This window comes from Sceloporus undulatus, chromosome 9, assembly GCF_019175285.1.
Source record: "Sceloporus undulatus isolate JIND9_A2432 ecotype Alabama chromosome 9, SceUnd_v1.1, whole genome shotgun sequence".
Taxonomy (NCBI): domain Eukaryota; kingdom Metazoa; phylum Chordata; class Lepidosauria; order Squamata; family Phrynosomatidae; genus Sceloporus; species Sceloporus undulatus.
The window spans coordinates 15,412,177-15,435,927 of NC_056530.1; the positions used below are offsets into that span (position 1 = coordinate 15,412,177).

General features: G+C 55.5%; 2 protein-coding genes across 4 annotated transcripts; both read right to left on the minus strand.

The window, feature by feature from the left end:
* Positions 1-461: 461 nt before the first annotated feature.
* MTF1 (metal regulatory transcription factor 1) lies at positions 462-12,922 on the minus strand. The gene is made up of 11 exons (XM_042440343.1): positions 12,820-12,922; positions 11,903-12,411; positions 10,452-10,690; positions 9,270-9,401; positions 8,513-8,586; positions 7,512-7,642; positions 7,103-7,180; positions 6,720-6,822; positions 5,843-6,393; positions 5,621-5,684; positions 462-5,070 (listed from the first exon to the last, which is right to left on the minus strand). The coding sequence occupies exons 2-11, from the start codon at positions 12,356-12,358 to the stop codon at positions 4,568-4,570; spliced, it is 2,331 nt and encodes a 776-aa protein (XP_042296277.1). The 5' UTR covers positions 12,359-12,411; positions 12,820-12,922; the 3' UTR covers positions 462-4,567.
* A 909-nt stretch (positions 12,923-13,831) lies between these two features.
* On the minus strand, positions 13,832-23,196 carry INPP5B (inositol polyphosphate-5-phosphatase B). Of its 3 annotated transcripts, XM_042440899.1 has the most exons (22): positions 23,104-23,196; positions 22,948-23,018; positions 22,742-22,842; positions 22,612-22,641; positions 22,357-22,485; positions 21,845-21,923; positions 21,436-21,612; positions 21,182-21,283; positions 20,989-21,103; positions 20,642-20,758; positions 19,940-20,127; positions 19,300-19,411; positions 17,839-17,948; positions 17,337-17,472; positions 16,955-17,065; positions 16,430-16,592; positions 15,895-16,130; positions 15,705-15,821; positions 15,155-15,239; positions 14,760-14,887; positions 14,490-14,601; positions 13,832-14,153 (listed from the first exon to the last, which is right to left on the minus strand). In XM_042440899.1, exons 1-22 carry the CDS (start codon positions 23,158-23,160, stop codon positions 14,029-14,031), a joined length of 2,601 nt encoding a protein of 866 aa, XP_042296833.1. In that variant the 5' UTR covers positions 23,161-23,196; the 3' UTR covers positions 13,832-14,028. The 3 variants fall into 3 exon arrangements, 2 of the variants coding, with proteins under 2 accessions (XP_042296833.1, XP_042296834.1); XM_042440900.1 differs by lacking the exon at positions 21,182-21,283; XR_006100797.1 differs by lacking the exon at positions 13,832-14,153 and having other exon boundaries at positions 14,760-14,891.
* Between the last annotated feature and the right edge of the window lie 555 nt (positions 23,197-23,751).

Here is a 23,751-nt window from a genome sequence, read left to right on the forward strand (position 1 = left end):
GCCCACCAAACCAACTGGAGGCAGGACGGGGTTGTAGGAACCGGCTACTCAACTGCCACCCAAGTCTCCCTTAGTGCTGGAGCTGCCAAATACACCAAAGCAAAATGTGCAACGAGAATGGAGAGCAAGGGGACCTATGCAAGAGAAATGGCACCCGGTCCATCTGGACCACCCAGACTAATGGGGGCTGGCATTGCTGGGCCAACCTGAGCCCTCTTCCCTCGCCTGGAGGGCCTCTGGGGTGCTTCATGTGTAGGCCAGGCCCCAACTGTCCCCTAAAGACCAATGACCACACTCATCTTCAGCGCACTCTCCTCTGCTCCGTGACACACAGACGGCAGGAGCTGCCTGAAGCAAGTGGGGCCACTGAGGCTCAGGGCTCATGTAGGGGCAGAATTGGGGTATTTAGATGCCCAGCGGCTCCCAGCCCCTCTGGAAATGATTCCTCCAAAGGCACCAAGTTTAAATAAGCATTTAATTAGATCCCATTGGTATTAATATTGCTTTCAATTAAAAAAATTAATTTCCACTTCCTGGCATGTATTTCAAAGTACAATATTAATCTCTCTTTTTTTTTTAATACAAAATGGAGCAGTTAAGCAAACACTGTTATTTCACATTTTACATTCTTCAAAAATACAAATTCATGTTTATGCTCCGGGGGTTTGGAGAGGTTCTTCCTTTGGAAGTACTGTACCTGTAACTAACATCTTCACATCACTCAAATGCAAGGACATTTGTTCCCATGTTTCAGAGTTAAATTAAATTCGCTTAAACGCAACACACATACTCCTGAGAGAAACGGGCAACTTCAAATCGCCTCTTCTTTGCCCCTCATCTAGCTCAGGAGGTCAGGCAGCACCAGGAGACATCGCCCTGCGCCTCCTGGAACTGAGCCACACGGCAACACCACTTTCCCGCTCGCTCGCTCACCTTGGCATGGCATGGCATGGGGGAAGTGGGGTGCTCAGCTCATGGCCCAGGCAGGGGGGTGAGGGTCCGGAAAGGCACTTTGCAAAAGGTCTCTGAGCACCTTTGGGAGCCACCACCGCCACCACTCTGGAAGCCACAGGCCTCTTGTGAGAAGGTGGTGATCGGTCAGGTGGGCTTGGACCCTCTTCCACCTCACTACCTCCCCCTTCCTTTGTCCACCCTCCAGTCTCACCTGTGGGGTGAGTTTCCTACTCAAATAGGAACGCCCTTCCAGAGCACATCCATTCTACCTCCAACTAGTTCCAAGGAGGAAAGGGGCTGTTCTCCAAGACATGACAGAGCCCTTACACCCACCTCTGCACCCCCCCAGAACTGCTAGAGAAAAGGGGAGCCCCTCCTGTTTCCCCACATAAAGCACTCCAGCAACTGGGCATTTGGAAAGATACAACATTGCTGAGCAAAGCAGGGAGCTACTTCCATTAACAGGCTGGGAAAGGAAAGGAATTTTTGTGGGGGGGTAGGGGACAACAATGTCTCCCTGGGCTTCACTGTGGAAAATGCATGAGGAACAAAAAGCCAAAATACCCATGTGCTAAGAAACATATAAACTGCATTTACTAGAGAGTGTCCACTGCACAGAACCCAGCTTTGGCCAGTGAGCACACTACTGAAAACACTGTGTGGGTTACGCACCAATTCCACAAACACACAGACACACACGCCCAACATAAATATCCAGTTTCCTTGGCATTTCTCAGTGCAGAACCAGTGTCCAAACCCCAGAAACAAACAGCCATGAGCCCCGCAAATAGGTGAGTCATCAGCCCTTCCCAAATGTAGGGCAGGTGCATGAAAATCAAAACAAATATGCCAATATTACTTCTAGAAAAAAATTGAGAAATAACACCCCCAAGTTGTTGTTTTTTTAAAAACACGTCCTAATTCAGAACATATCAGCATCATAACACCCCACCCCACCTGGGTGTTCCCAGGAGCTTTGTGTGTGTGTGTGTGTGTATGTGGCTTGTGCAAAGAGAAACCAGCCAGTTGCTGCAGCCGCCTCCTTGCCTGCAGGTCTCAAGAGCAGCAGCAGCTTCTGCTGCGGTTGTTGGGGTTTGTGGAGTCTACAGATCAGCCACCAGCAGGTTCTGGAAGAAGGTGCAAGAGAGGACTGAAAAACCTTTTCTCCAAACCTTTCCCCTGGAGGTTTTTGCTAGTTGGAGCTGTGGAGCAGGGACAGCAGCTCTCCTTGGAGCTCTGAGCAGGGACCACCCTTGCTCCAGAAAGAGCAATCTGGCCTATGGAGATTTTGCATAGACTGGACATTTGCTTCGAGATGAACAAGTTGGAAGAGGGCAGCGGAGGACACAGCAGCCACAGCTCCCTAGCACACAGACAGAGGCACATGCACTCACACATGGGGACATCACTGCTAGCTATACATATTGCACGGAGATTAAGTGCTCCTTTTCTTTCCTCTCCTTTTCTTAACTTCTATCAGAGCAAACAAGGGAAGCAACCCTAATAACTTTACAGTTATTATTCATAAACAAAACTGCAGCAGTCAGCATAAAGAGAACTAAAGTGCATTTTAAGCCCAGCAGGCCAGTGTCAAGGGAGCAGCCTCAGCAAAGAACTCTCCTCCTCTAGTCTCCAGCAGCAGCTTCTGCCCAAAGCAACAGACTCCAGACACACTCTTCCATCCCAGCAGATGAGCCAGGAGGAAGACACTTCTTCACCCCACAGCTATTCATGTCCTGGGTTCTTTGCACAATGAAGGCAGCGTGACCGGCAGCCGCAACCAGCCCAGACAGACTTAGGAGACAGATGTGTGTGTGGGGGGGGGGGGTCTCTCTATAATAGGTGATGGTCTCCCCACCACCACCAGGCCTCCAGCATCCAGTTCAAGGCAACAGCCTAACACAGGGCACCTTCTGAAAATCTCAGTCCCTGACCTGCCAGCATTGGGGATGGCTCCATGCCAAACCAAGTGGCATTTCAGGCTGTTTGTCTCATTGGCAGACAGGAAGGAGAGGAACTCATGCAGACATCCAGCCACGGGGCAGAGGCGAGCACTCCCACAGAGGCCTTGCAAAGCCACTCCCCAGGGCTCTTTACTGCTCCGGAAAGGGCAAAGCAGAAGAACAGTGGCAATAATGCCCTCTGTACACTCCTCTTCACTGGCTCTGCCTACCCGAGTCCCCTGACACAGAACAAAGTCCCTATGGTTGTGGGGGCCAGAAAGAACCCAAGGTGAGCCAAGTCTTGACATGCCAGAGAAGGAAATTTCAAGGCCTAGAAGCTGAACAGCCCAAAGACTTAGCCAACACACCCTCCTCCTAATCTCTGCCTGGCTCGGGCTAGCTAGTGCCCTGCGCCATCCTGCCAAGGCCCTACCTGGCTGTGGATACCTGGCCAGACAATGACTCTACTCAGTAAGGGAAGGCCTTCGATCTTCAGAATATCAAGGGGTGGCTAGCAAACAGACAAGGAAAGACAAGCAATGGCATCAAACTTCTTAAATTAATAATTAACACAATGGCAGATAAATAAAGCATTTTTTAAAAGGAGACTTTTCAAGACCTTACAGGCTTTTGGGTGGGGTGAGGGGAGTCTATGTTAGAATTTACCCTGAGTAAAGTTAGAAGATAAGAAAGGATGCATTTTCCACATCAACAACCTGAACACAGTGATTGCTGCTTAGCGGGAAGAAGCCTTGGGAAGAGCCAGAGGACTACCTGGCCCAGCATCCACTCTGTGCAAATGGGAAGGGTCGGGGAACTTACTCTGCCACACCTTCAAGGCAAGCACCTTGTTGCTAGAACTAGCCAAACTGTTCCTACATGTCAAAAGCAGGCCCACCTGACCAAGGCTAGGCCCCATGGCCACCTCTGCCACTCTAGAGCAAAAACCTTCCAAGCTTGCCTGGTGGTGCCTCTTCCCCATCTCTGCCACTGGCTGCTGTGCTGAGTGAATGGTTCTGGTAAAATTGACAGTGCAAATCCTCCAAGGCGCCAAAATCATGTAAACACCCAGGAGCTGCTTTGGTGAGCCACAGGAATCTGCGCTGAACCTGAGATCCATGTCAGCAGCGGAACCCCAGCACCCACCAGAGCTGGGCCAGAGACATATGTGCAAAAGAGGAGGTGCTTGGAAGGCGCAATGGGAGGGAGAGGAGCCCATACAGAGAGCACATGCTGCTGCTGCCACCCATTCTCCCTGGCACGAGCTGGGGACACCAGCAACCTGCAAATTGCAGAGGGCTCTGCTGTGAGGACCCGCAATGCTCTCCCTTGCCCGTATTCTAGCGCATGCTCCTCATACTGTGAAGAGACCCCCCAGGAGCTGTAAGAAGTCTCTTGCCAATGCTGCCAGCACCACCTCCAATGCCAGTTCCACCACCATGGCATTGGTGCAACTTGAGAGCGGACAGCCCACAGAAGCCTCCTCCTCCTCCTCTCAGTGACCGATTCCTATGCTCAGAGGCGCCACCATGAACCAAAGTGACCAGAGAGTGCAGCCCAGCCCTTCAGACAAGCCTCTTTTCTCTCCTCCTCCTCCTAAGCAGGAACATCTGGGGCCCCTTGCTCATCCTGCTCCTCCCGTCCTCCTGGTCGGGGCTGGAAGGGCTCTTTCACTTAGGGAAGCTGCTCCCCAGGGCAAGCTCCCCTTCCTCTGCTGCCTCCCCCTCCTCTTCTCCCCCTTGCAGGAGGGCTTCAAGGGGGATCTCAGAGGGGCTCTGGAGAGAGAGGAAGTCAGAGACATCCATGGCACTTAGGGACTGGTTCTGCAGTGAGTCTGAAGGGCTCCGCACTAGAGAGCCTGACTCACAAGGAGCCGGGGGAGGCAATGTGGGCGAGAGGAGGGTGGCAGCAGGGGTGCCAGCGGCAGCAGGGGCCGTAGCAACAGTGAAGGCTGGAAGCAGGGGGCCTGGGGTGAGGGGCTCCCCTGAGACCTGGGAACCAAGTGAAGAACTGCTCATCTTCTTGCTCTCAGTGCTGCTGCTGCTGCTGCTGCTTCCAGCAGAGGCAGCTTTGTCCTTGCCTGAATCCCGGCAGGCGCACTGGCACTGGCAAGCCTCCTCCTGCTTGATGATGATAACAGGAACGCTCAGCCCAATCTGCTGCATGGAGCTCCCTGCAGGCAAAGAGACACACACACACACACAAGGTCACTCTGGAGGCGGGTGAGGGGCAGACAGGAAGAGTGGCAGCAAATCCTGAGTGGGGCGGGCACCGCAGCAGGAGCAGCACCAGAGAAGGGCTGGCTGCCACCCCTGGCAAAATTGAGGAGAGGGTTCCTGCCAGGGCTGTATGCCTTCCCACTCCTCAGGAGGCCCCAGAGAGAGGGAGAGACTGGAGTCTAGCAACTGCCAAGCACATCCAGTTCTGGCCCTGAGCAATGGCCCAAGTGGCACACCCACCGGGTTCTGAATGCCTGGCTCTCTGGCCACCTCTTCAGCCCCAGCACTGGAGAAAGAGAAACTCACATCCCAGCATCCCCTTCCTGATCAGATAGGAATTAAAATTCAACCCTTGGCTTTGACATTCCCTGTAAATCTGTGGTGAAGGTGAATGGACCCAGCGTGTCTTCCAGCCTCCAATGGCTGCTGCCTCAACCTGTCTCATCCCACATGCCCTTTGTTGGAGCCAGCGAGTTGTGGGGAAAGGGGTGAATGATCACTTACCCGCGTTACCAGCAACAGGCAAGGCAGTTGTAAAGAAGACCTTCTCCAGCACAGGAGCCTGGGGCTTTGGGAACAAGCAGGAAGAGGGCAAAGGTCAGAAAAGAGAAAGAAGCCAGGACCTCCTTCTGGAAAGGAAGACAAGGCTCTCCCCCAGCCCAGTCCAGCCCCAGCCCTTTGGCAGCACACCCCAAGGTGCTGGAACCTGAACCCCACAGGGCTAACCATTTGCTCTTGGCTCTGGGACGTCCTGGTGGCTCCATTTAGAATCCACTGGAGGTTCTGCTCTCCCATGACAATGCTGGACTGCAGGATGGCTGCGCTTTGCGAGGGGGTGATGGTGATAGTCGGGCTGCCAGCCAGCACAGAGCTCCCTCCCACAGGCATGGACTGGACTTCAGCCACACTCACGGCTGCAGGAGTGGCAGTAGCGGCAGTGGCTGGGAGAGCTGAAGTGGTCCCTGTGCCTACAGAAAACCCCATTTCAGCAGACTGAGGGGGTGCCTGGATGTGCTGCTGCAGGAAGTCCTGGGGATTGGCTGCAAACGGTGTGCGGTCAGAAACAGGCACTTCAGGAGACTGGAGGAGTGGGGCCGGTGTGCCATAAGCCGCTTGCGGACCACCAGCACCAGGAAGAGGTAGCGCTGGAGGGGCCGTGTCAGAGATGTCCAGCTGCAGAACCAGCGGCAGGGATAATGCTGGGGTGGTATCACTGGGAGGGAGAGGGGCTGCTGGGGCTGGCTCTGTGTCATCAACAAAATCTTCGATCAAGACATCTGCATCAAAGAAGAAGGCAGTAAAAAAGAGCCCCAGAGGGGCCTCTTACACATAAGAACCCAGCTATGGCCCATGCCCCCCCCCCCCCCCCCAGGAAGAGAACCAGCTCTAGGGGTGCCTTTCAAGTAAGTCTTTGCGAAGGTTAGGGGCCCCTCTCTAAACCTTGCCCCTTCTTCTTACCAGATGGTGAGACAGCCCAGCTCAGGCTTCCTTGAGCCCACGAAGGAGAGTGCTGACAGACCCACTTCCCCCGTGGGACAGTGCTTGTGGAATTCCAGGATTGTTACCCCCCTCCCCCCCAGAGCAATGTCGCACAGCCTCCTACCTGCCGGGTGAGAGTCTTCCTGACTGGCAGAAGGCTCTGGGCTCTGGAACATAGACTCAAAGATGCTTGCTGGTGAGATGGTGCTCAAGTCTTGCCCCTGCATCTGGGGAGCAAATGGAGGAAGCAGTGACCCATTGCACTCAGCAATCTCCCCCCCAGAGCTTGGTGGCCATGCCAACTAAATTCTCAGACACAGGCATTCCTTGGCAGTGCTTGCTGATGCCCTCAGCCAAGGGAGGCACGGGAAAGCCTGCTTGCTCTAAACGACATCATGGTAGTTCACCATCAAATACAAGTTCTTCTTGAAAGAAGCAACAAGAGACTATTTTTATGCCTCATGCCCTCTACTGTGCCATTCTCCACTGACTGGGTAAGATACTTACAGGATTTGAATTATCCCGCAGTTCCGAATCTGTAGACATGAGGCTCAGGTCGCTCAGGCAGAGTGAGTGGTTTGTATCCTGGAAAGGAGAGGAGAGAGACGTTGCATTAATCAGCAGAGAATTCGGCCCGCTGGGGCCAGGGACCCTGCAATCCATCACATGTTGATTGACACTCCCAAAGGCCGCCTCCCTTCATGTTAAACCAGGCCTATTTGAAACCAAGGATGGTGCTGTCAGCCGGAATATGGAGAACGATTCCTTAGTGTACAGTTCACCTGCAATGTGCCTAAAGAAACTTCTACAAAGGTTCCAGATATTACATGCACTGACAGGCACCCCAGGAATAACACCCATCAGGCTAATGATGGTGCAGATAAAAAGTGCCTTTCTTTCAAAGAGAGATACCCACCTCAGAGATGCTGTTGGAGAGCAAAGTGTAGGGGGGGCCCTTCTCATGGCCCTTCATGTGACTTTTGAGGCTATATTGTGTGCTGAATGTCTTCTCACAGCCATTGTTGGGGCAGAAGAAGGGTCTTTCACCTAGAGCAGGGAGGAAGGAAAAAAAGATGCATAGACAGGTATCAGCCCCAAAGCCTCCAGGCTCCCTGCTACTCAGCACACCCAAGGTCTCCAGTCACCATCACCACACTTATTGGTCAACTTTTTTCTTTAAATACACTCAGGTCCTCTTACAATTAAGCTATACCAGGAGTAAAAGGAGTATGTCATCTAATAATCACCACCTGTTCTGAAGAACAAACTATAAAGAGAGTAAAAAGCAGCTCCTTGAATCCCAGAGAGGAGAGAAAGATCTCAACCTGACATCCAAAGCATTAGTGTGTTTGGCTGAGGTGTGTTTGACTCCCTGGTGAAAGCGCTCCCTCCCTCCCTCTCTCTCTCTGAGGTGCTTCAAGTATGAATCTCAGGACATGGCCAGGGTTGCAATGGGAGAAGTGTCCATGAAGTATTGGGATGCCCAGTTGTACAGGCCCACAGGTGCAGTCCCATCAAGGAAAAGCGGCATGCAATCAGAGCTAGGTGTTCATGTGATCATTCTGGACATTTGAATTGTCTTTAAAGGCAACCCATATATTGTGCTTTGCACATGAAGTGCTAATGCCTGACACAGAGTCCCTTGCAGACAGCCCATCCTGTGCAAGGCCCTTGTGGAGTATACTTAAGGGCAAGAGGTCTGCCCTCGAGTACCTCCACATGAGTCAGAAGCTGCTTCTTGTAGCAACCTCTAGAGTGTTAACCTCTAATTGTTCCCTGAATTAAATGGCTCAGCACTATTTAACCTCCCGGATACAATGCAAGCCTGTCATAGGAAATGACAGCACAGGCTCACAGGATCATACTCTCAAGGGATCACCACAGAGACCGAAGAGCGACTGTTCCCCCAAAACTTACCAGTGTGTGTCCTGACATGCGTCTTTAGGTGGTGGCTTGCAGCAAAGGCTTTTCCACAGCCATCGTGGTCACACCTAAAAGGGCGGTAAAAGGGAAGAGAGATCAGCCTGAGGCTCCCTGCAGAAACCAGTTCCAATCATGCCTCTGGTTTCCTGCTGCAAGGGGAGGCAGAGAAGCCTCTGCAGGAGAAGAATTGGCCTAGTCTATAGAATGTCCCTATGAGACCAGGAATGAGGAAAGAAGGCAGGCAGACAACCAGCAGAATGGTTTTTGACAGCTCAAGCACAGGGTGCCCTGGGCGGCACCCGTTCCTCAGCTTCCACGATGGAGAGGATTACTGCACTAAGGGCCTGCAATGGCACAAAGTCTTGCAGGAGTAAACTCCACCACTGCTACAGCTCCCCTGCTTGAACTCTTTCCTCCTGAACAAGTCACCAAAGTAACAGCCACTTGTTCTTTTAATGACAAGCAATAGATATAGTGAGGGCCCCTGGGCTTCTGAGTTCCCATGGAGCTGCCAAGCCACATGATCACCCCCAGAGGTAGATGCTCTGGAGAGCCAGGATGAGAAAGTCTGAGCATTCTCTAGGCCAGAACACAGCCTTGGAGCACAAAAGAAGTCATTGCTCATGCTGCCAGAAAAACCAGAGATCCAGGGAGTGTCACAGCACCTTATCTGAACATGACCCCAAAATTCCCCTCCTCCTCCCAGCACCCCAACGACTCCACCCCTCACAACAGGTGCCTGACATCTCACCTAAACGGCTTCTCTCCAGTGTGAGTCCGAATGTGTTTCCGCAGATCACTGAGCGTGGTGAAGTACTTGCTGCAACCCTCCGATTCACAGTTAAATGTCTTGCCTGTGTGAAGTCTCTGATGAGCTTTTAACCTACAAGTGTGTATGGTGGGGGAACACAGGGAAAACAGGGGTCTCTATTAATGTGGGCTTCTCCTGGACCAAAACTGCTGAACAAGGAAGCAGAATGACCTACATGCACCCACAATGCCAGACCCCACTGGGAACCAAGAAAAATTCAAGTAAGGGAACTGCAGAGAAAAACAGCCTGTCTTTCTGACCATCAAAAGGGCTCTGCTCTCAAATCTTGATGTGCTGCTGCTGGGGATACTATCCTGAAGGAGCAATAAAGGGGAAGCCATGTTCCAGCAAGGTACCTCTTTTGTGGGCAGCAAATAGGAGAAGTTGAGAGATGCTTGTGGGGTGGAGGTGAGGGTGTTCTCCAAAGCCTGTTTATTCTGGATATTTTTATCCCCCATCTCTTCCCTACGCTCTCTCTCTATTGGTCACATTGAGGAGGAACATAAAAAGTACAACTTCTGCACTTCTGGAAGCCCCCAAGACCTATAAGGGGCAAAACAGACCACCCATTTGGAGCAGCATCACACCATCCCTTTCCTTACTGGATTGGGGCCGCAGCAACTGCATGCAAGGCCCCTGATCCAGCGCTTTGCCAGTGCTAAAAAGAACGGCAAAATGCTGCTCCTTTTAGTGCCGGCAAAAAGGCGCCATTGCCATAACAGTGGTGGCTTTTTGGTGCTCCTCTGGTGCCACATGCCTAAATGCTGCGCCAACAAAACACCATGACCCCCCCCCCCGCCATGCAGTTGGGCGCATGGCATCAAAATGCCATGTCCCTATGACGCCCCCACGCTGGTGCTTCAAGCCAGTCTGTTTAGCCCCTAAGCCAAACAAACTACAGGAGCTCCCAGCATTTTGATAGTTTTAAAAAAGACTCAGTTTTTTGAAGCCAAATTGGACTTCTGGTCATTTCTTCTGTTTGCTTGCTCTCTCCACCCCCACCCCTCATTTTCTTGGGAGTGCATGGAGTCTCCAGAAGCAGACCCTTGGCCCCCTGCAGCTGTACAGTCCTGAACCCGAGGGAGGGACTGAACCAGCTCTTAACTGTGTGTCTGTTCTTACCTGTACAGTGTATTGAAGGCTTTTTCACAGCCCTGAACATCACACTCAAAAGGCTTCTCCTTGGTGTGGACCCGGACGTGGATTTTGAGACTGTAGGATGTGAGGAAAGCCTTCCCGCATCCCTCCTGGTTGCACACAAAAGTGTACTCCCCCCGGTGCGTCTTCTGATGGGTACGCAGGTTGCCTGCAGTGCTGTAAGTGCGAGGACAGCCCTCAAAAGTGCACTGGTAGCGCTTCACCTGTGAGACAAAGATGCACAATGCCATGCCCATTCCCATACCATGCTGCTGGCAACCCCACCTATCAGTTCAGAGCTGTTGTGAAAACAAAATACGCAGAAAAGTGTTGCACATGCTGTGGAGAGCACCGGGAAGAGCAGAGTTCATACAGGGAAGATGCTTGAACAGTGACACATCCATGACCCTTGCAGGGTAAGCTCAACTGAAGCCTCAGCCAGGAGGGTGGGATCCAACAGCAGCAACAGCACAGAACTGCTGCTGCAGGGACAGAAAACTCTACCTTCCATCAGAGAACAACTAACAGGGCCAGCTGAGTTTACTTGGCTTGAATGAATGGGCTCTTTGGTGCAAAAAACAGGCAGTGAGGCCGAAGACTGGGCCCAAAGGGAGCAGGGCAGACCCCGGTGCAACTGTGCTGCCAGGAGGCCCCTCCTCACACACGCAAGTGCACCTGGAAATGAGACTGCCCCCCTGAGGCTCAGTCTTTCCCTCCCAATAATCCCGAGTTGGTAGGCGCACTGCTCTTTTGTGTGGCAGTGAATTCCATCACGTCACTGTTAAATGACAGTTCGAGAAAAGGATTAGTTAACTTTTAAGTATATGTGGCGAGAAGCCCTTTTACCTTTGAATCTTGTGCTATTCTGCTTCACTGAGTAACTCATAGTATTATGGGAGAGGAAGAGAAGATGCTCCTTTTAAACACTTTCTCCACAACTTGTAGGGTTCCATACACCTCTTATATGTTCCCTTTTACTTTTTTTAGGCTTCTTTTTAAGCTAGGCGTTGTAATCTTTCCTCACAGAAGAGTTGCTCCAGTACTTTGACCGTCCCATTTGCACTTTTCTGCAACTCTGCCCAAATGCACAATGTTATTTTCCGGCTGTTGTGACAGAAACACGCAAAGGAACCATACTAGCGGCATTTTTTATTTCCAATTCATTTCCTCAAAACCAACTTTGCCTTTTCCACAATCATCGCATAACCTATGTTCACCTCTTCAGCATGTTATTGAGCCTGCGACAGGAAACGCTGTGCTGTGAAAAGTCGGACTGGTGCGCATGAACACAACAATCGGTGCCTTGCCTCCAAACAGACTCTGAGCCCCACTTACAAACAGATGAGGGGCAGCAGCAGAGGAGATCTGTTGGAGTGGAAGGCGCCCCAAGGACTCCCAGCTGCGCCTGTCCCCCACTCACTCACTCACTCACTCACCTCTTTGAGCTTTGTCTCGGGGCATTCTGACTGCAAGGTGAGGGTGGCTCCCTCGATGTTCCTGGGCATGGGAGTGGAGCCGGGGTTGATGGTCAAGTGGATCTGATCGGGGGAAATGATGTGCTGCACGTAGCCCTGGGACATGCCTTCATGGTCAGCGATCAGAGGGAAGGCATCCTCCTCGTGGCCCTCGGGAAGGAAGAGCAGGGCGTCCCCGGCGCAGGGGCCCTCCTCCTCTTCGTCCTCGTCCTTCAAGGGCCCCTGGCGGTCCTGCTCAATGAGGACCGTTGTCCGGTCATACACCGTCCGGGGGGAGGCCGGCGCCAGGCCGTTCTTGTCTGCAAACCCCAGCAGCCGCTCCTCCTCCTCGCAGGCCCAGTCCTCCTCCTCCTCTTCCTCCTCCTCCTCTTCCTCCACCTTGTAGTAGATGACATTCTCAGGGCTGTTTTCCCCCATGGCTCAGCAGAAGGCAGGCAGGCTCTCGGGGCGAACGCACGGCGGCTCCTCCTCTGGAAGAGGACAATGCACTGTGAGTCCTCCGCCTCGGAAGAGCCCCAAAGCGGCTCCAGGGCCATCCCTCCCCTCCAGGACCCCCAGCCCTCCAGCCAAGGAAGGGGGGCTTAATGCTCTCAATGCTCCTGCGGCCATAAAGGGGGCTGACTGGGAGGCAACGACCCCCGAAGGTCCTCCATGGCAACCCCCTCCTTCTGCCTCGCAGCAGCAGCACATCCCTCGAGCCCAGCCTCCTGAGGCCAGGTCCCTCCCAGCCAAAGGCTTCCCTCCCTCCAGGAGATCCATGGCAGACAGAGAAGCGCCGGAGGGAGGGTCACGGCCCTCTCTAGGGAAGCCCGAGCGAAGGGCTGCCTGCAAGGGGCGCCCCCTCCTCCTCCCTCGCCCGTCCCGCAGGGGCTCCTCACCGGCTCCTGCTGCCGGCGGCGGCGGCGAGTCCCTCCCGCGCCCGACCCCCATGGCTCCCTCCTTCCCTGAGAGTCGCTCCCTCAGAACAGCCGCGCTTCCGCTTCCGCCCGGCGCGGAGCACGCTGGGACGACGACGGCAGGGCACTTCCGGTACCGCGCCCTCCCCTGGACTACACTTCCCGTCGTCCTTTGCGCGGCCCTCCTCTGAGCGTAGCATTGGGGAATACTTGCCCATACGGATGCATTGGGGAATACTTGCCCATAGAGAATCATTGGGGAATACTTGCCCATAGAGAATCATTGGGGAATACTTGCCCATAGGGATGCATTGGGGAATACTTGCCCATAGGGATGCATTGGGGAATACTTGCCCATAGAGAAGCATAGGGGAATACTTGCCCATAGGGATGCATTGGGGAATACTTGCCCATAGGGATGCATTGGGGAATTATTTTTCCATAGGAAAGCATTGGGGAATACTTGCCCATAGGGATGCATTGGGGAATACTGGCCCATAGGGATGCATTGGGGAATACTTGCCCATAGGGATGCATTGGGGAATACTTGCCCATAGGGAATCATTGGGGAATACTTGCCCATAGGGAGACATTGGGGAATACTTGCCCATAGGGAAACATAGGCAATATCTCCTATGATTCCTATGGACAAGCATCCCCCAATGATTCCCTATGGGCAAGGACTGTCATTTGCTTTAGTACATCCGACAGGGAAGAGCTCTCACAGGGAAGGGCAGCAGCTGTGTCTGCTCCAATGGTTTCCTAATAAATGTCTGTCCCTAAGGTCCCTCAGAGCACATGGCCGTGCTCGCTGTGCGCCTGAACTGCCCGAACCATGCTCCAGGCAGGGCCCATCTCCTCGAGGGCCAAGTGCCGGATCTGGGGAACGATTCTGAGGGCGACCAGACCGGCAGGAGCCATGGGTTTGCGCCTGCGAGGGCCCATCCTGCACCCCTCACGCTGACAGGAAATAACAAAGGATACACAGCACAAGTTGCGCAGGACAGTTTATTACAAAAGTTCACGACAAAACTAATGTGCTTTATAATGCCACAGTGCTGCGGCTGAGGAGGCCTTGTGCTTCTCTGGACATAAAAATATTTTTAAAATACTGACAGCTCTAATACTCTGCGTATACAAAACTCTGCTCGCAGAAGGCCTGCTTGTTCCCATCGCCATTGTGAGCTCTCTTCACAGGGCGCCTTCTTCCCTGAGGAGGAACTGCCGGATGAACCACTGGGCCTTCCGCTTCTCTGCAATGCCCGGCTGGGGATGCCCAGGAGGAGGGCGCAGCAGGAGGCCCCCGAAGATGCTGGCTGCGCAGGAAAGAGGAGGAAGCCCCTCAGTGCCCTGCTGCGGCAGAGTGGGGCACCTAAAGGCCATGGGAAGAGACCCCCTCTTCCAGACCCACAGACCACATTGGTGCTCTTCGGTCCAAGTGGCCCAAATGGTCAAAAGCACCAGCACTGAGATGGCCGCACACCCTCCATTTCCCAGACACGCCTGGCCAGCAAGGTCCTGCCACACATGATGTGACAAACAACAAACTGGCTGAAAGTGATGCCACAGTAAATCGAGTTGCATTAATGCACTAGTGTGCCCCCCAAGTGTGCGTTTGTGGGGGGTGCTTGTAGTAGCTCTGTCCTCTTTACCCAAAATATTCACATCCAAGTGGTTTTTCCCAGAATGTCGGAGCAGCTCCCGCAGAAAAGCCGTCAGGTAGCTGAAGACATTCCTGTGGCACCTGGGGAGGGTGGAGGCCACCTGGGAGCAAAAGGAGAGGGGGTGATTTGCACAAAGGTCCCAGGCAGCCAGAGAGGATGTTCCTGCTCCCTCCTGTGTAACTGGCCATGCGCACATGCCCCTGCCAATTTGGGCCAGCCTTCCTGACCCCCCAGCCCCTTGGAAGGGGGCTGCCTCACCTGCCTACTCAGAACGTAGCTGTCAGCGCACTCCAAGCAGCTGTCGTAGAGGCTGTAGCAGATGACCGGCTCAGGGAGGCTCTCCAGGAAGAGGAGCAGTGCTTCAGCCACCGAATGGTTGCTGCCCACTGGCCGCCAAGGATTAAAGAAAAAGCAATGGCCCAAATGGAACACATGCCACAAGGGCCAGGCTCCTGGGAAAGTCTCACAGCTCTTTGCCAGGGACACACAGAATGCGGCCAGGATGATGAGGTCTCTGGCTAAGGTAGGCTGGGGGATTCCTCTCTTGCAATGGGCTGCCTGCAGGCCCCACAGCACCATTCCCTGGATGGAAGGCTGCTTTGGACCCACATGGAGGCAGAGAAGCCCTTCAGGCACCCTCCTTTAAAGGATACCAAGTGTGTCCAGTGTCCCTGTGTCCAGGCAATCGCGGATCTGTTCAAATTCGGCCCGCAGGCCAGGCTGCTGGAACAGGTCCTCCTGCAAAGAAAGTGAGAGAGCCTCCACAGTGCAGAACCGTGAGAAGCCGGGAAAGAATGGCCAGGCACCTTTCCTTCACCAGAGCTGCTGAACGTGCATCTTTTCATCAAGAAACTCAACTAAGCAATCATCCATCACTGCCCAATCTATCCCCCATGCTCCTTTGTGGAAGAAAACAGCAACAACAAGAAGTAAGCAAGGGCCAGGCCCTAGTGCTGCAAGACAACCCAGGTGAGCTCACACCATCCAGGCAGCCGGCTGGCTCCTGTTTATTTCCTGACTTCAGAGCTACATTCTGACCTTTTATCTCATCAGGGTTACCAACTGTGTTCTCAATGACGCTGGGATGGGTTTATACTAAAAGGTAAACCTCATAACCATTTAAAATTTAAAAGAGACCAATAACTAAATGCCAAGCATGCTGAAAAAGGTGCCCTCTCCCCAAGACGAAGCCAGGCCCCAGACCTGTTGGGAAGCATTGCGGTAGAGGTGGTCCACCATCATCCACAGCTCCTTTGGGATGTCCAGGGGCTTCTCGTCCCAACAGGCATCGTTGTATTCTGGCTGCAACGGCCGCAAGCTCTACATGGGAGAGTGGTGTCACGCTCTGCGCAAAACAGCAGGAAGCGGAGCTCGGGCGGCAGGAGGAACTCACCAGATCCCGGATGGCTTCGGGCGAAATCTCCTGGATGGGCTCCCTCATGTAAGAGAGTGCCTGCAGGGAGGCACCAAAGCAGCTGGGCAGGTAGTTTCCAGAGACAGACAGGAAATAGTCCTTGCCCCGATCAAGATGCAGCACCAGGATGTCCTCCAGCCGGTCCTCTCCAGAGTTCAAGGCCGTGGCTGTTGATTTGTTCACAAAGAGCTCCAATTCAACCGTCACTGCAGTGTCTTTGGAAACAAGGAAACAGACAATGGGCATTGCAGCCAAACTGAGAACTGGCACAGTTTCCAGTAGTTTGTTGTAGGGACGAGGGCAAGGAGACCTAGTGGAACCTGGTGGGACTCTCCAGGGAAGTTTTCAGCTGGGAAAATAGGTCTCTGAGTGGGAGCTACCTCCCAGAAGAAGGAAAGGTAGCCTTCCTGCACAACCTCAGCCAAAATCCTCCATTGGTCCCACTGTCAAGCCATCCACATGTTGACCTGGGAACTGGAGGGGGCTGCAGGCACACATCGGGAGGCCAAGTCACCTGGCAAGAGGAAGCCCTTGCTGGGGTTTGCCGTCAGCCATGGCTTGCAGTAGGCCTCTTCGTCTAGTTTGTTGATGAACTCAAATTGGCAGGGGACTGGTCCGTTGCAGATGGAAAAGACCTCCACCTGGAGCTGCATGTACTTCACATCCTTGAAAACGAACTGGGGGTGTTTGGGGGGGAGGAGATAACAGTAGAGAATGAAGGGGAGACGAACAGGGTCCCCCTCCTTCACCTTTGCCTGCCACCACATCCCAAGCCTCCATTTTGCTCCCACCTTTTGGCTAGAAGATAATGAGGAAATGGCCAGTTCTGCTAGTCAAGAATCGGAGCCCTTCCTCCCACCAAGGCTGGCTTGGGACCCTTGTGAAAGGCCTGCCATGCAAATCGTCCCCATGGAGGACAAGGGATTCCTCCCTGGACTACACAGGATGTAACTTCAGGAGGAAGACCCCCATCCTACCCTAGCCCACCCCCTGTTCATCTTCCTCCACCTCTTTGCTGGCCTGGGTGGGAGCCTTTTACCTCCCTCTTGGAGAGGGAGACGGAGGGGATGTTGGCATTCTCCATCTTGTCCACAGAGCGCACAATGTCCTCAAAGACTCGACGGTGAAGCTCCTCGTCCACCACCTTCACCTGGAGGGGGGCACAATTGTTTGTTTGTCACCCCATCACCAAGAGGGCCTTGCCGACCGGGGTTTCTGGTCGGGGCATCACCAGGCTGAGTGCCACTCACCAACCCATCCAAAGGATCAAAAGCAGCCTCATGGCTTTCAGAGTCTTTTGCACTAGAAGAGCAGCAGGGAGAGGGATGGTAGGAGGAAGGGAGGGCCAGCGGGTAGTGTTGTGTGTGATGGGGCTGCCCCCCAAGGGCTCTCCCACCCCAGCCTGAGACAGGTGGCCCTACCCCGACGTCAAAGAGGGCGCTGACTGGCTTGTGGTCGCTGCTCCTCAGAGTTACATGGCTTCGGTAGCTCCTCTGGGAGATGTTCCTCCCTTTGAAGAGGATCCGGTCACACCAGGCTGGGATGCGGCACTTCTCGCTGTAATGCAGGCAGAGTGAGGGGGCACTTAAGGGCAGTTGTGGGAAGAGAGACCAGGAGAGAAGGTTCCTGCCCTGGAGGGGGACCCCTTTGTTTACAACTCCCCTCCCCACATTGCAAGCTCTCTCTCAGGCTGGGCACCAACAAGCCAGAGCATCTAAACTGGTTGCAAACGCTGAGTTTTGGCACACAGAGGGCTCTGTGTGAGTTTGTTCTTGTGCAGATGCTAAAGTCACCCAGAATGCCACAAAAGCCCTCTCAACATTCCTGTGTTTTGCCTTTCCCCCAGAAGAGAACAAGGTGCCCAAAAGACAAGGTGCCACAGGGGCATACCCACACACATATATGACCACATAAGAGGCCTACCTGGTATCCCAATCATCGGAACCTGGGTTGTATTTGTACGTGGGCTGGAAGGTAACCTCTCCCTCTGTAAAGCCTTCAAATACCACCTTTGCCTCCATCTGACGCCTCAGCTAGGAACCAGAGGGAGCAAAGAGATGATGAACAATCTGAGGGACAGATATCCAGGCTCACTTCTTGCTTCCTTCCTCTGTGGCTCCCAAACCATCCTTTCCCACTTGAGGAATGTCAGCAGGGTGAAAGCATCACCGCACAGCCAGGCTGAGGTCCAAATCTCTATTCCCTGCCCCACCCCACAAGAAGACCACCAGGGATGTTGCCCCAGACCAGCCTAGACCTTTGAGACAAGACCTCAGGGAGCTTCTCTTGTTGCAGATTTGCTGGCAAGAATATTACTTCAATTTTAGCCATTTGGATTGTTTCCAACCAACAAAATTATGCATGCACCAGAATAATGTCAAGATTTTACCAAGAGTAATACAGAACATTATTATTATTTCCAAGTAGCCAGCTGCAAAATTAAATGGTCCCATTATATCACTGGGCCTTTCTTTTAGGAGGGGGTCACACACAAAGAGAGAGAGGGAAGGAAGGAGGGAGGGAGGAAAAGAGGGAGGAATGAAGATGCTTTACCATCTCTGTGGGAGGGGGGTTGAGGGTGGAGGGAGAACATGGCAGGGGTACGCACACACGCACAAACACACACGCATGCTTTGCCAGCTGCATGCAGACTTGGCCTGACCTACAGGTGGGTGGACATGGAGGTTTCTGGACCTCTGCTGGCTGCCCTCCCTGGAAGCAGGAATTCCCTTTTGTCCGCAATGACCAGAGAGACCGCATGGGGCAGTGGCCAGTGCTGTGGTTTAGGACAGGTTTAGCATCCCTGTTTAGCCTTTAGGGTGGCTGGGTGACCCTGTGATGGACAAACTGGCAGCTTAGCCTACTTTGCAGGATCGCTGTGAGGGGAAAAAAAGTAGGGGGTGTATCTTAGTACACTGTGCTGAGCTTCAGGGGGAGAAATCAGACTAAAATTGTAAAATAGAATGAACTAATAAATGCCAAAGTATAAGGGGGGGGGGGGAATCCTTGCCTGACTTTATAACCCCTTCCTCCTTTTTCACTATAACTTCTCCCGGTGCAACAAAGCACATCCACTTCAGACTAACCAACCTGACTAACAATGCAGTTTAATTTCCTCCTCCAAAACACACACACCAAACTAAACAGCAGCTAGTCCTGGATACGAAAGATGCAAATCTCTGCTGCTACTGTCAGCCTGATGAAGTCAAGAGAGGGAGGAGGACAGGGACTTGGAATCTTATCCCTCACCCGGTGCTTCCAAGCAGATCATCAGAAAGCCCACCGCTCCCTGCCCCAGCTCTGGCAGCTCCCACAAGGGCTGTGAGGGGGTTCTGCTCTCCCTGCAAAGGCTGGGTCTGCCATCCATCCATCATCCGCACCTACCTGGTCGTGCTGCTGGAGAGTGCGGAAGTCCCCGGCTTCCACCAGCTTCTTCACCTGCTCCACGTCCTGCTCCTCCAGCCTGTAGTTCAAGTCCCCCAGCCACAAGACCACACTGCAAGGCAGGTGGGAAGATCCCCACTTGGGTGACTCTGGGAGGCTTGGGTTGCCCTGGCCTCCAGGCTCTGACATGCAGTCCTATTCCAGTGGGCCAAGGAAGGGGCTGGGATTTATCCAGCCAGATCTGGAACAGGGACTGCAGGTCTCAGCATTCCTCACAGCTGGACCTATACTGTACTGGCAAGGGATTGCTGGGATCCATACTTTACCTGGAGTGCTACATTATTCCCAATTTTGGCTAAAAGGAACAAATATACTTTTCTTATGCTTGGTCTGGGGCCAGAATGAAGCAGCCTTCTCCAGGGGTTGTTGTTGTCAGACTGCAGCTCCCATCAGGCACCTAGCACCCATTGGGGAGGGCATGCTGAGAGGTGTAGTGTAGCAATATCTGGGGAAAGGCCATGGGATTCCTACCTGTGTCCCATGGGCCTCACAACTGTGGCCAGTGATGCCCCTCCATATTCCTGGGGGGCCATATAGGGTCTGCGTAGGGACATGTGCATGGACACAGATATTCACTCACTCGTGCTTGGCGATGGTGAGGGCGGGGAGGCCGGGCCCCAGCTGGACAAAGTGCATGCGGGCACAGATGTCTCGGACATCTTGGTTGCGCCGCTCACACTCCTCCGCGTGGGCCGCCAGGTGGGCATTCACCAGGCAGATGGTGGTGTTGTGGAGTTTGAAGCGGATGCCCACGCCGCCTTTGTTGCCCTGAGGGGGAGAGAGAGAAACAGATGCCAGGTAATGCCCAGCCCATTGTCTATGGGGTCTCTGTGGGGAGCAGGGGAGGGCCAAGAGCCGGGGCAGCATGCAGACCTCCCCTGCCCTCCTACCACTTTGCTCCTGAGAGACACTATGAGTTGTGGGACCCCAGCAGGGAAAAGCCGACTCTACCAGAGAAGAGGCAGTCCGAAGCTTTGAGGCAGCAGGCCTGGCCCTTTTCCAGACACAGCTGGACTGGTGTTCCCATCTGCCCCCACCAGTGCATATGCAGCCAATGCAATCCAGAGCACTCCTGCCACTGAGGAAGGGCTGGTGCTCCTGTGCTGCCCCTGGACTGAGGAAGGGGCCGACATCTAGTCAGCCTGCCATTTAGGGTATGTTGCAGGCAGGAAGGGGACATGATCCTGCGTGGCTAAAGCTGGCTGCAGAGAAAGCAACCAGGGCTCCCTTCCAGCCATCCCCAAATGAATGTGGAGGGTACCCAGGGGAAGGGGGTGCTCACCATGCGCCCCATGATGCCTGTGCCAACTGTCTCGGCCTCCACCTCAGAGATGCTTGCTGCCAGCTCTGCCCTCACATAGAGCAGCAGCAGGATCCCCACCAGCCGGACGAGTTTGATCTGTTTCACAAAAACACAACACAGAGAGACACACTGCAGAGCAAAGCAGAGAAGGGTGTGTAGGCAAAATGCTGCCCTTACAAGCAGCAGAAGAGAAGAGACCCACACTTCCAAGGAAGGCTTTCCTAACCCCAGCCTGGCAGCCAGAAAAGGACCAAGGCCTGGGCTTGTGTAGGAGAGCAATGAGTCTGGGGCCTAGGCTGGCAGATGGGAGCCACTGCCCAGCTTACCTTGGCGTATTTGGCCCCCGGGTGAAGGCTCTCCGTCACAGCCCTGAACCACTCCTCCTCTTTAGGGGTGTCATTGAAGAAGAAGGCTTCCTTGCTGAGGTCCAGCTCCTGGAAGCTGCCCCCAGAGAGATCAGAGGTCATTCGGCTCCCCCTGCCCAGCGACCGATACCCTCCCAGGGCCTGGTATACGTACCCTACACAGTAGACGTCGGGGGGCTGGGTGTCTTGGCTCAGCCAGGGCCGGAGGCTCTCTCTGGGGGACTGGCCATTCACATTGTAGGAGCCAACAAAAAACCTGCCGGAAACCCCCCCACTGAAACTGAGAGGGCCCTCAGGAAGCTCCCGGCCCAGACCCCCAGCCTTACCCCCTCCCTCGAAGGGCAGGCAGGCGCGCAGGCCTTGGCCCCCAGGATCCCCCCCAGCCCCCCAGAGCAAAGCCAGGCTTACGTGTGGGTCTGGAGGCGGGTGTAGGCATCCTCCTTCTGCAAGAGCTGGGAGCGGATCAGGGTCTCTCTCAGCCCGAAGGCCTGGATGGGGGCCGCCCGCGTCTCCTCCGACGCCAACACCTGGCAGGAGCGCACCGCCTGGCGGCTCACCTGCGGGGCCCTGCTGGCCTTGGCGCCCCTGGAAGACGGAGGCAGGCCTTGGGCTTCGGACGGCGGGCAAGGGAGGAACCAGATCCCCTCCCGGGCCCTGCTCTCCTCCTGAGCCTTCTCAGCGGAAGGAGGCCTGCTTTGGTGGGTCCCGGGCCAGAGGGGCTTCCCCAGGACCTGCCAGGAGCATCTCTGCAGCAGCGCCTGCCAAATGCGAAACTCCTCTGGCCTTCGAGGGGAGGGAGGGGGCGGGCGGGCCTTACCTGGCGGCGGCGGAGGCCCCTGTGTCTGTGGCGGGGCCCCCCGGGGGCTTCCCCTTGGGCTCCCCATCCCTGGCCACTCCTGGAAGCGAAAGAGGGAGGGAAGGGGCCCTGAGAGACGGAGCCCCTGCCCTGGGGACCCCTGCCATCCCCAGCCCCGCTTCCCTCTTCGCGGAGGGGCCCTGCCACTGAGAAGAGCTCCCCCGAAGTGTCCCAGCTGCTGGACACTTGACCCCCGAGGGCTTGGGCAGAGGAGGCCCAGGAGGGGCGCAGAGGGGGCTTCCTCCGAAGGGAGGCCTTTCCTCCTCTTCCTCACCTGCGCGGAGCCCACACCTGTTGCCTCTCGTGGCCACGCCCCCGGGCACGCCCCCAATCGCCTCGTCCAATCCCCGAGCGCCCCCCCCCCCCCCCCCCCGGAGGAATCGAGGCAGCGGCGGCAGCAGCATCCCCTCCGCGTCGGGTTTCAGTCCGAAGTAGCAAGGCCCCGCGGGCTCCTGCCTCCGGCCGAGGGCTACCTGTCCCGCCGCCTCCGCCGGAGCAGCGCCTCCTGACCTCGCCCAGGAAGGCCTGCGTCTGGGAGCCGAAGGGCAGAAGGAGGAGCAGCGTGGCCTCCGGCGCCGAGATCCGGACCCTCACGTCCGACCCTGAGAGAGAGAGAAAGGGAGGGAAGCAAGGAAGGGCGTCAGGGAGGGGTCCCCGGGCGCAAAGTTCGGACCGAAGCCCGGAGCAGGTCCCCCATTCCCCCTCCAAAGCCTCCAAGCGCCGCTTACCCAGGACGGGGGTCTCGTCCTCCGGGGGGACTGTGGGGAGAGAAGGGGAGAAGGAGGGTGAGCAGGGGCCCTGAGGAGGGAGAGGGAGAGAGAGAGGGAGGAGGCCGAGGGGGAAAGGGAAGCGGGGCACCTTCCTCCAGGGCGAAGCCTTCCCGGACCAGGAGGACGCTCTCCAGCCGGAGGTCTTCGGCGGCGATGGCCATCCTCCGGCGCGGGACGTAGACGCAGAGCCTGCCGGGCGGAGGAGGCGGTCAGTGGGACTGACCCTCGGCGGCCCCTCGCCCCAACCGCCGGGCAGGACCCAGGGCCTGCACCCCCCCCGGCACCCCTCCTTACGCGGCCTTTCCGTGGCTCTCGACCAGGGCCAGGAGGCGGCCCTCCCCGCTCAACAGGGTGCCCCCCGCCGCCTGAAGGAGCTCCAAGTCAAGGAAAGAAGGAAGGAAGACAAGAAGGCAAGCAGACCCCCCCCCCTCTTGGCCGGAGCAAGGATACGGCCAGGCAGCGCTCTCCAGGCGCCAGCGCCTCCTGGACCGGGCCCGACTGGTCCATCCCCGTCTGCGGAGAGAGAGGCCTCTCTTCTCGGCGGACGAGCTTCCCCTTTCCACCTTTTCCGGCCGGAGCGCCGGCAGAGCAGCCCAAGACCGCCCCGGAAGACCGCCCCGCCAGACCGGACGGAGGGAGGGAGGGATCGGGCCCGTGTCCAGCCAGGGACCCCCGCCTCCTCTTCCTCCTCCTCCTCGGGAGAATCCTGGCAGAGCAGCCCCCGCTTCGCTTGGCCCGAGACCGGCCTTCCTCCTCCTCCTCGTCGCCGTGGTCCCTGCTGGGCTCGGAAGGAGCGGAGGGCTGCTTGGCGGGACCCCCTCCCTCCCTCCCCGGACACAGAGGCCCCGATCCACCCCCGGACAGCTCCCCTTCTTCCCTGAGATGCAGCCTCTCTCTCTCCCTTCGGGGTCCTCTCTTGGGGGGCAACGGCTGCGTCCTAAGGAGACCCGACCACCAAGTGGCCACGGGGCTTCTGGCCCTCCGGCCCCAGCAGCAACCCAAGATCCCTCGTGTCCTGGGCTGGGCTGCTTTAGGGGGATGATGGGGGTTGTAGTGGGACCCTCCCTGTAAAAACCACGAAGGCAGCCACAGTCGGGT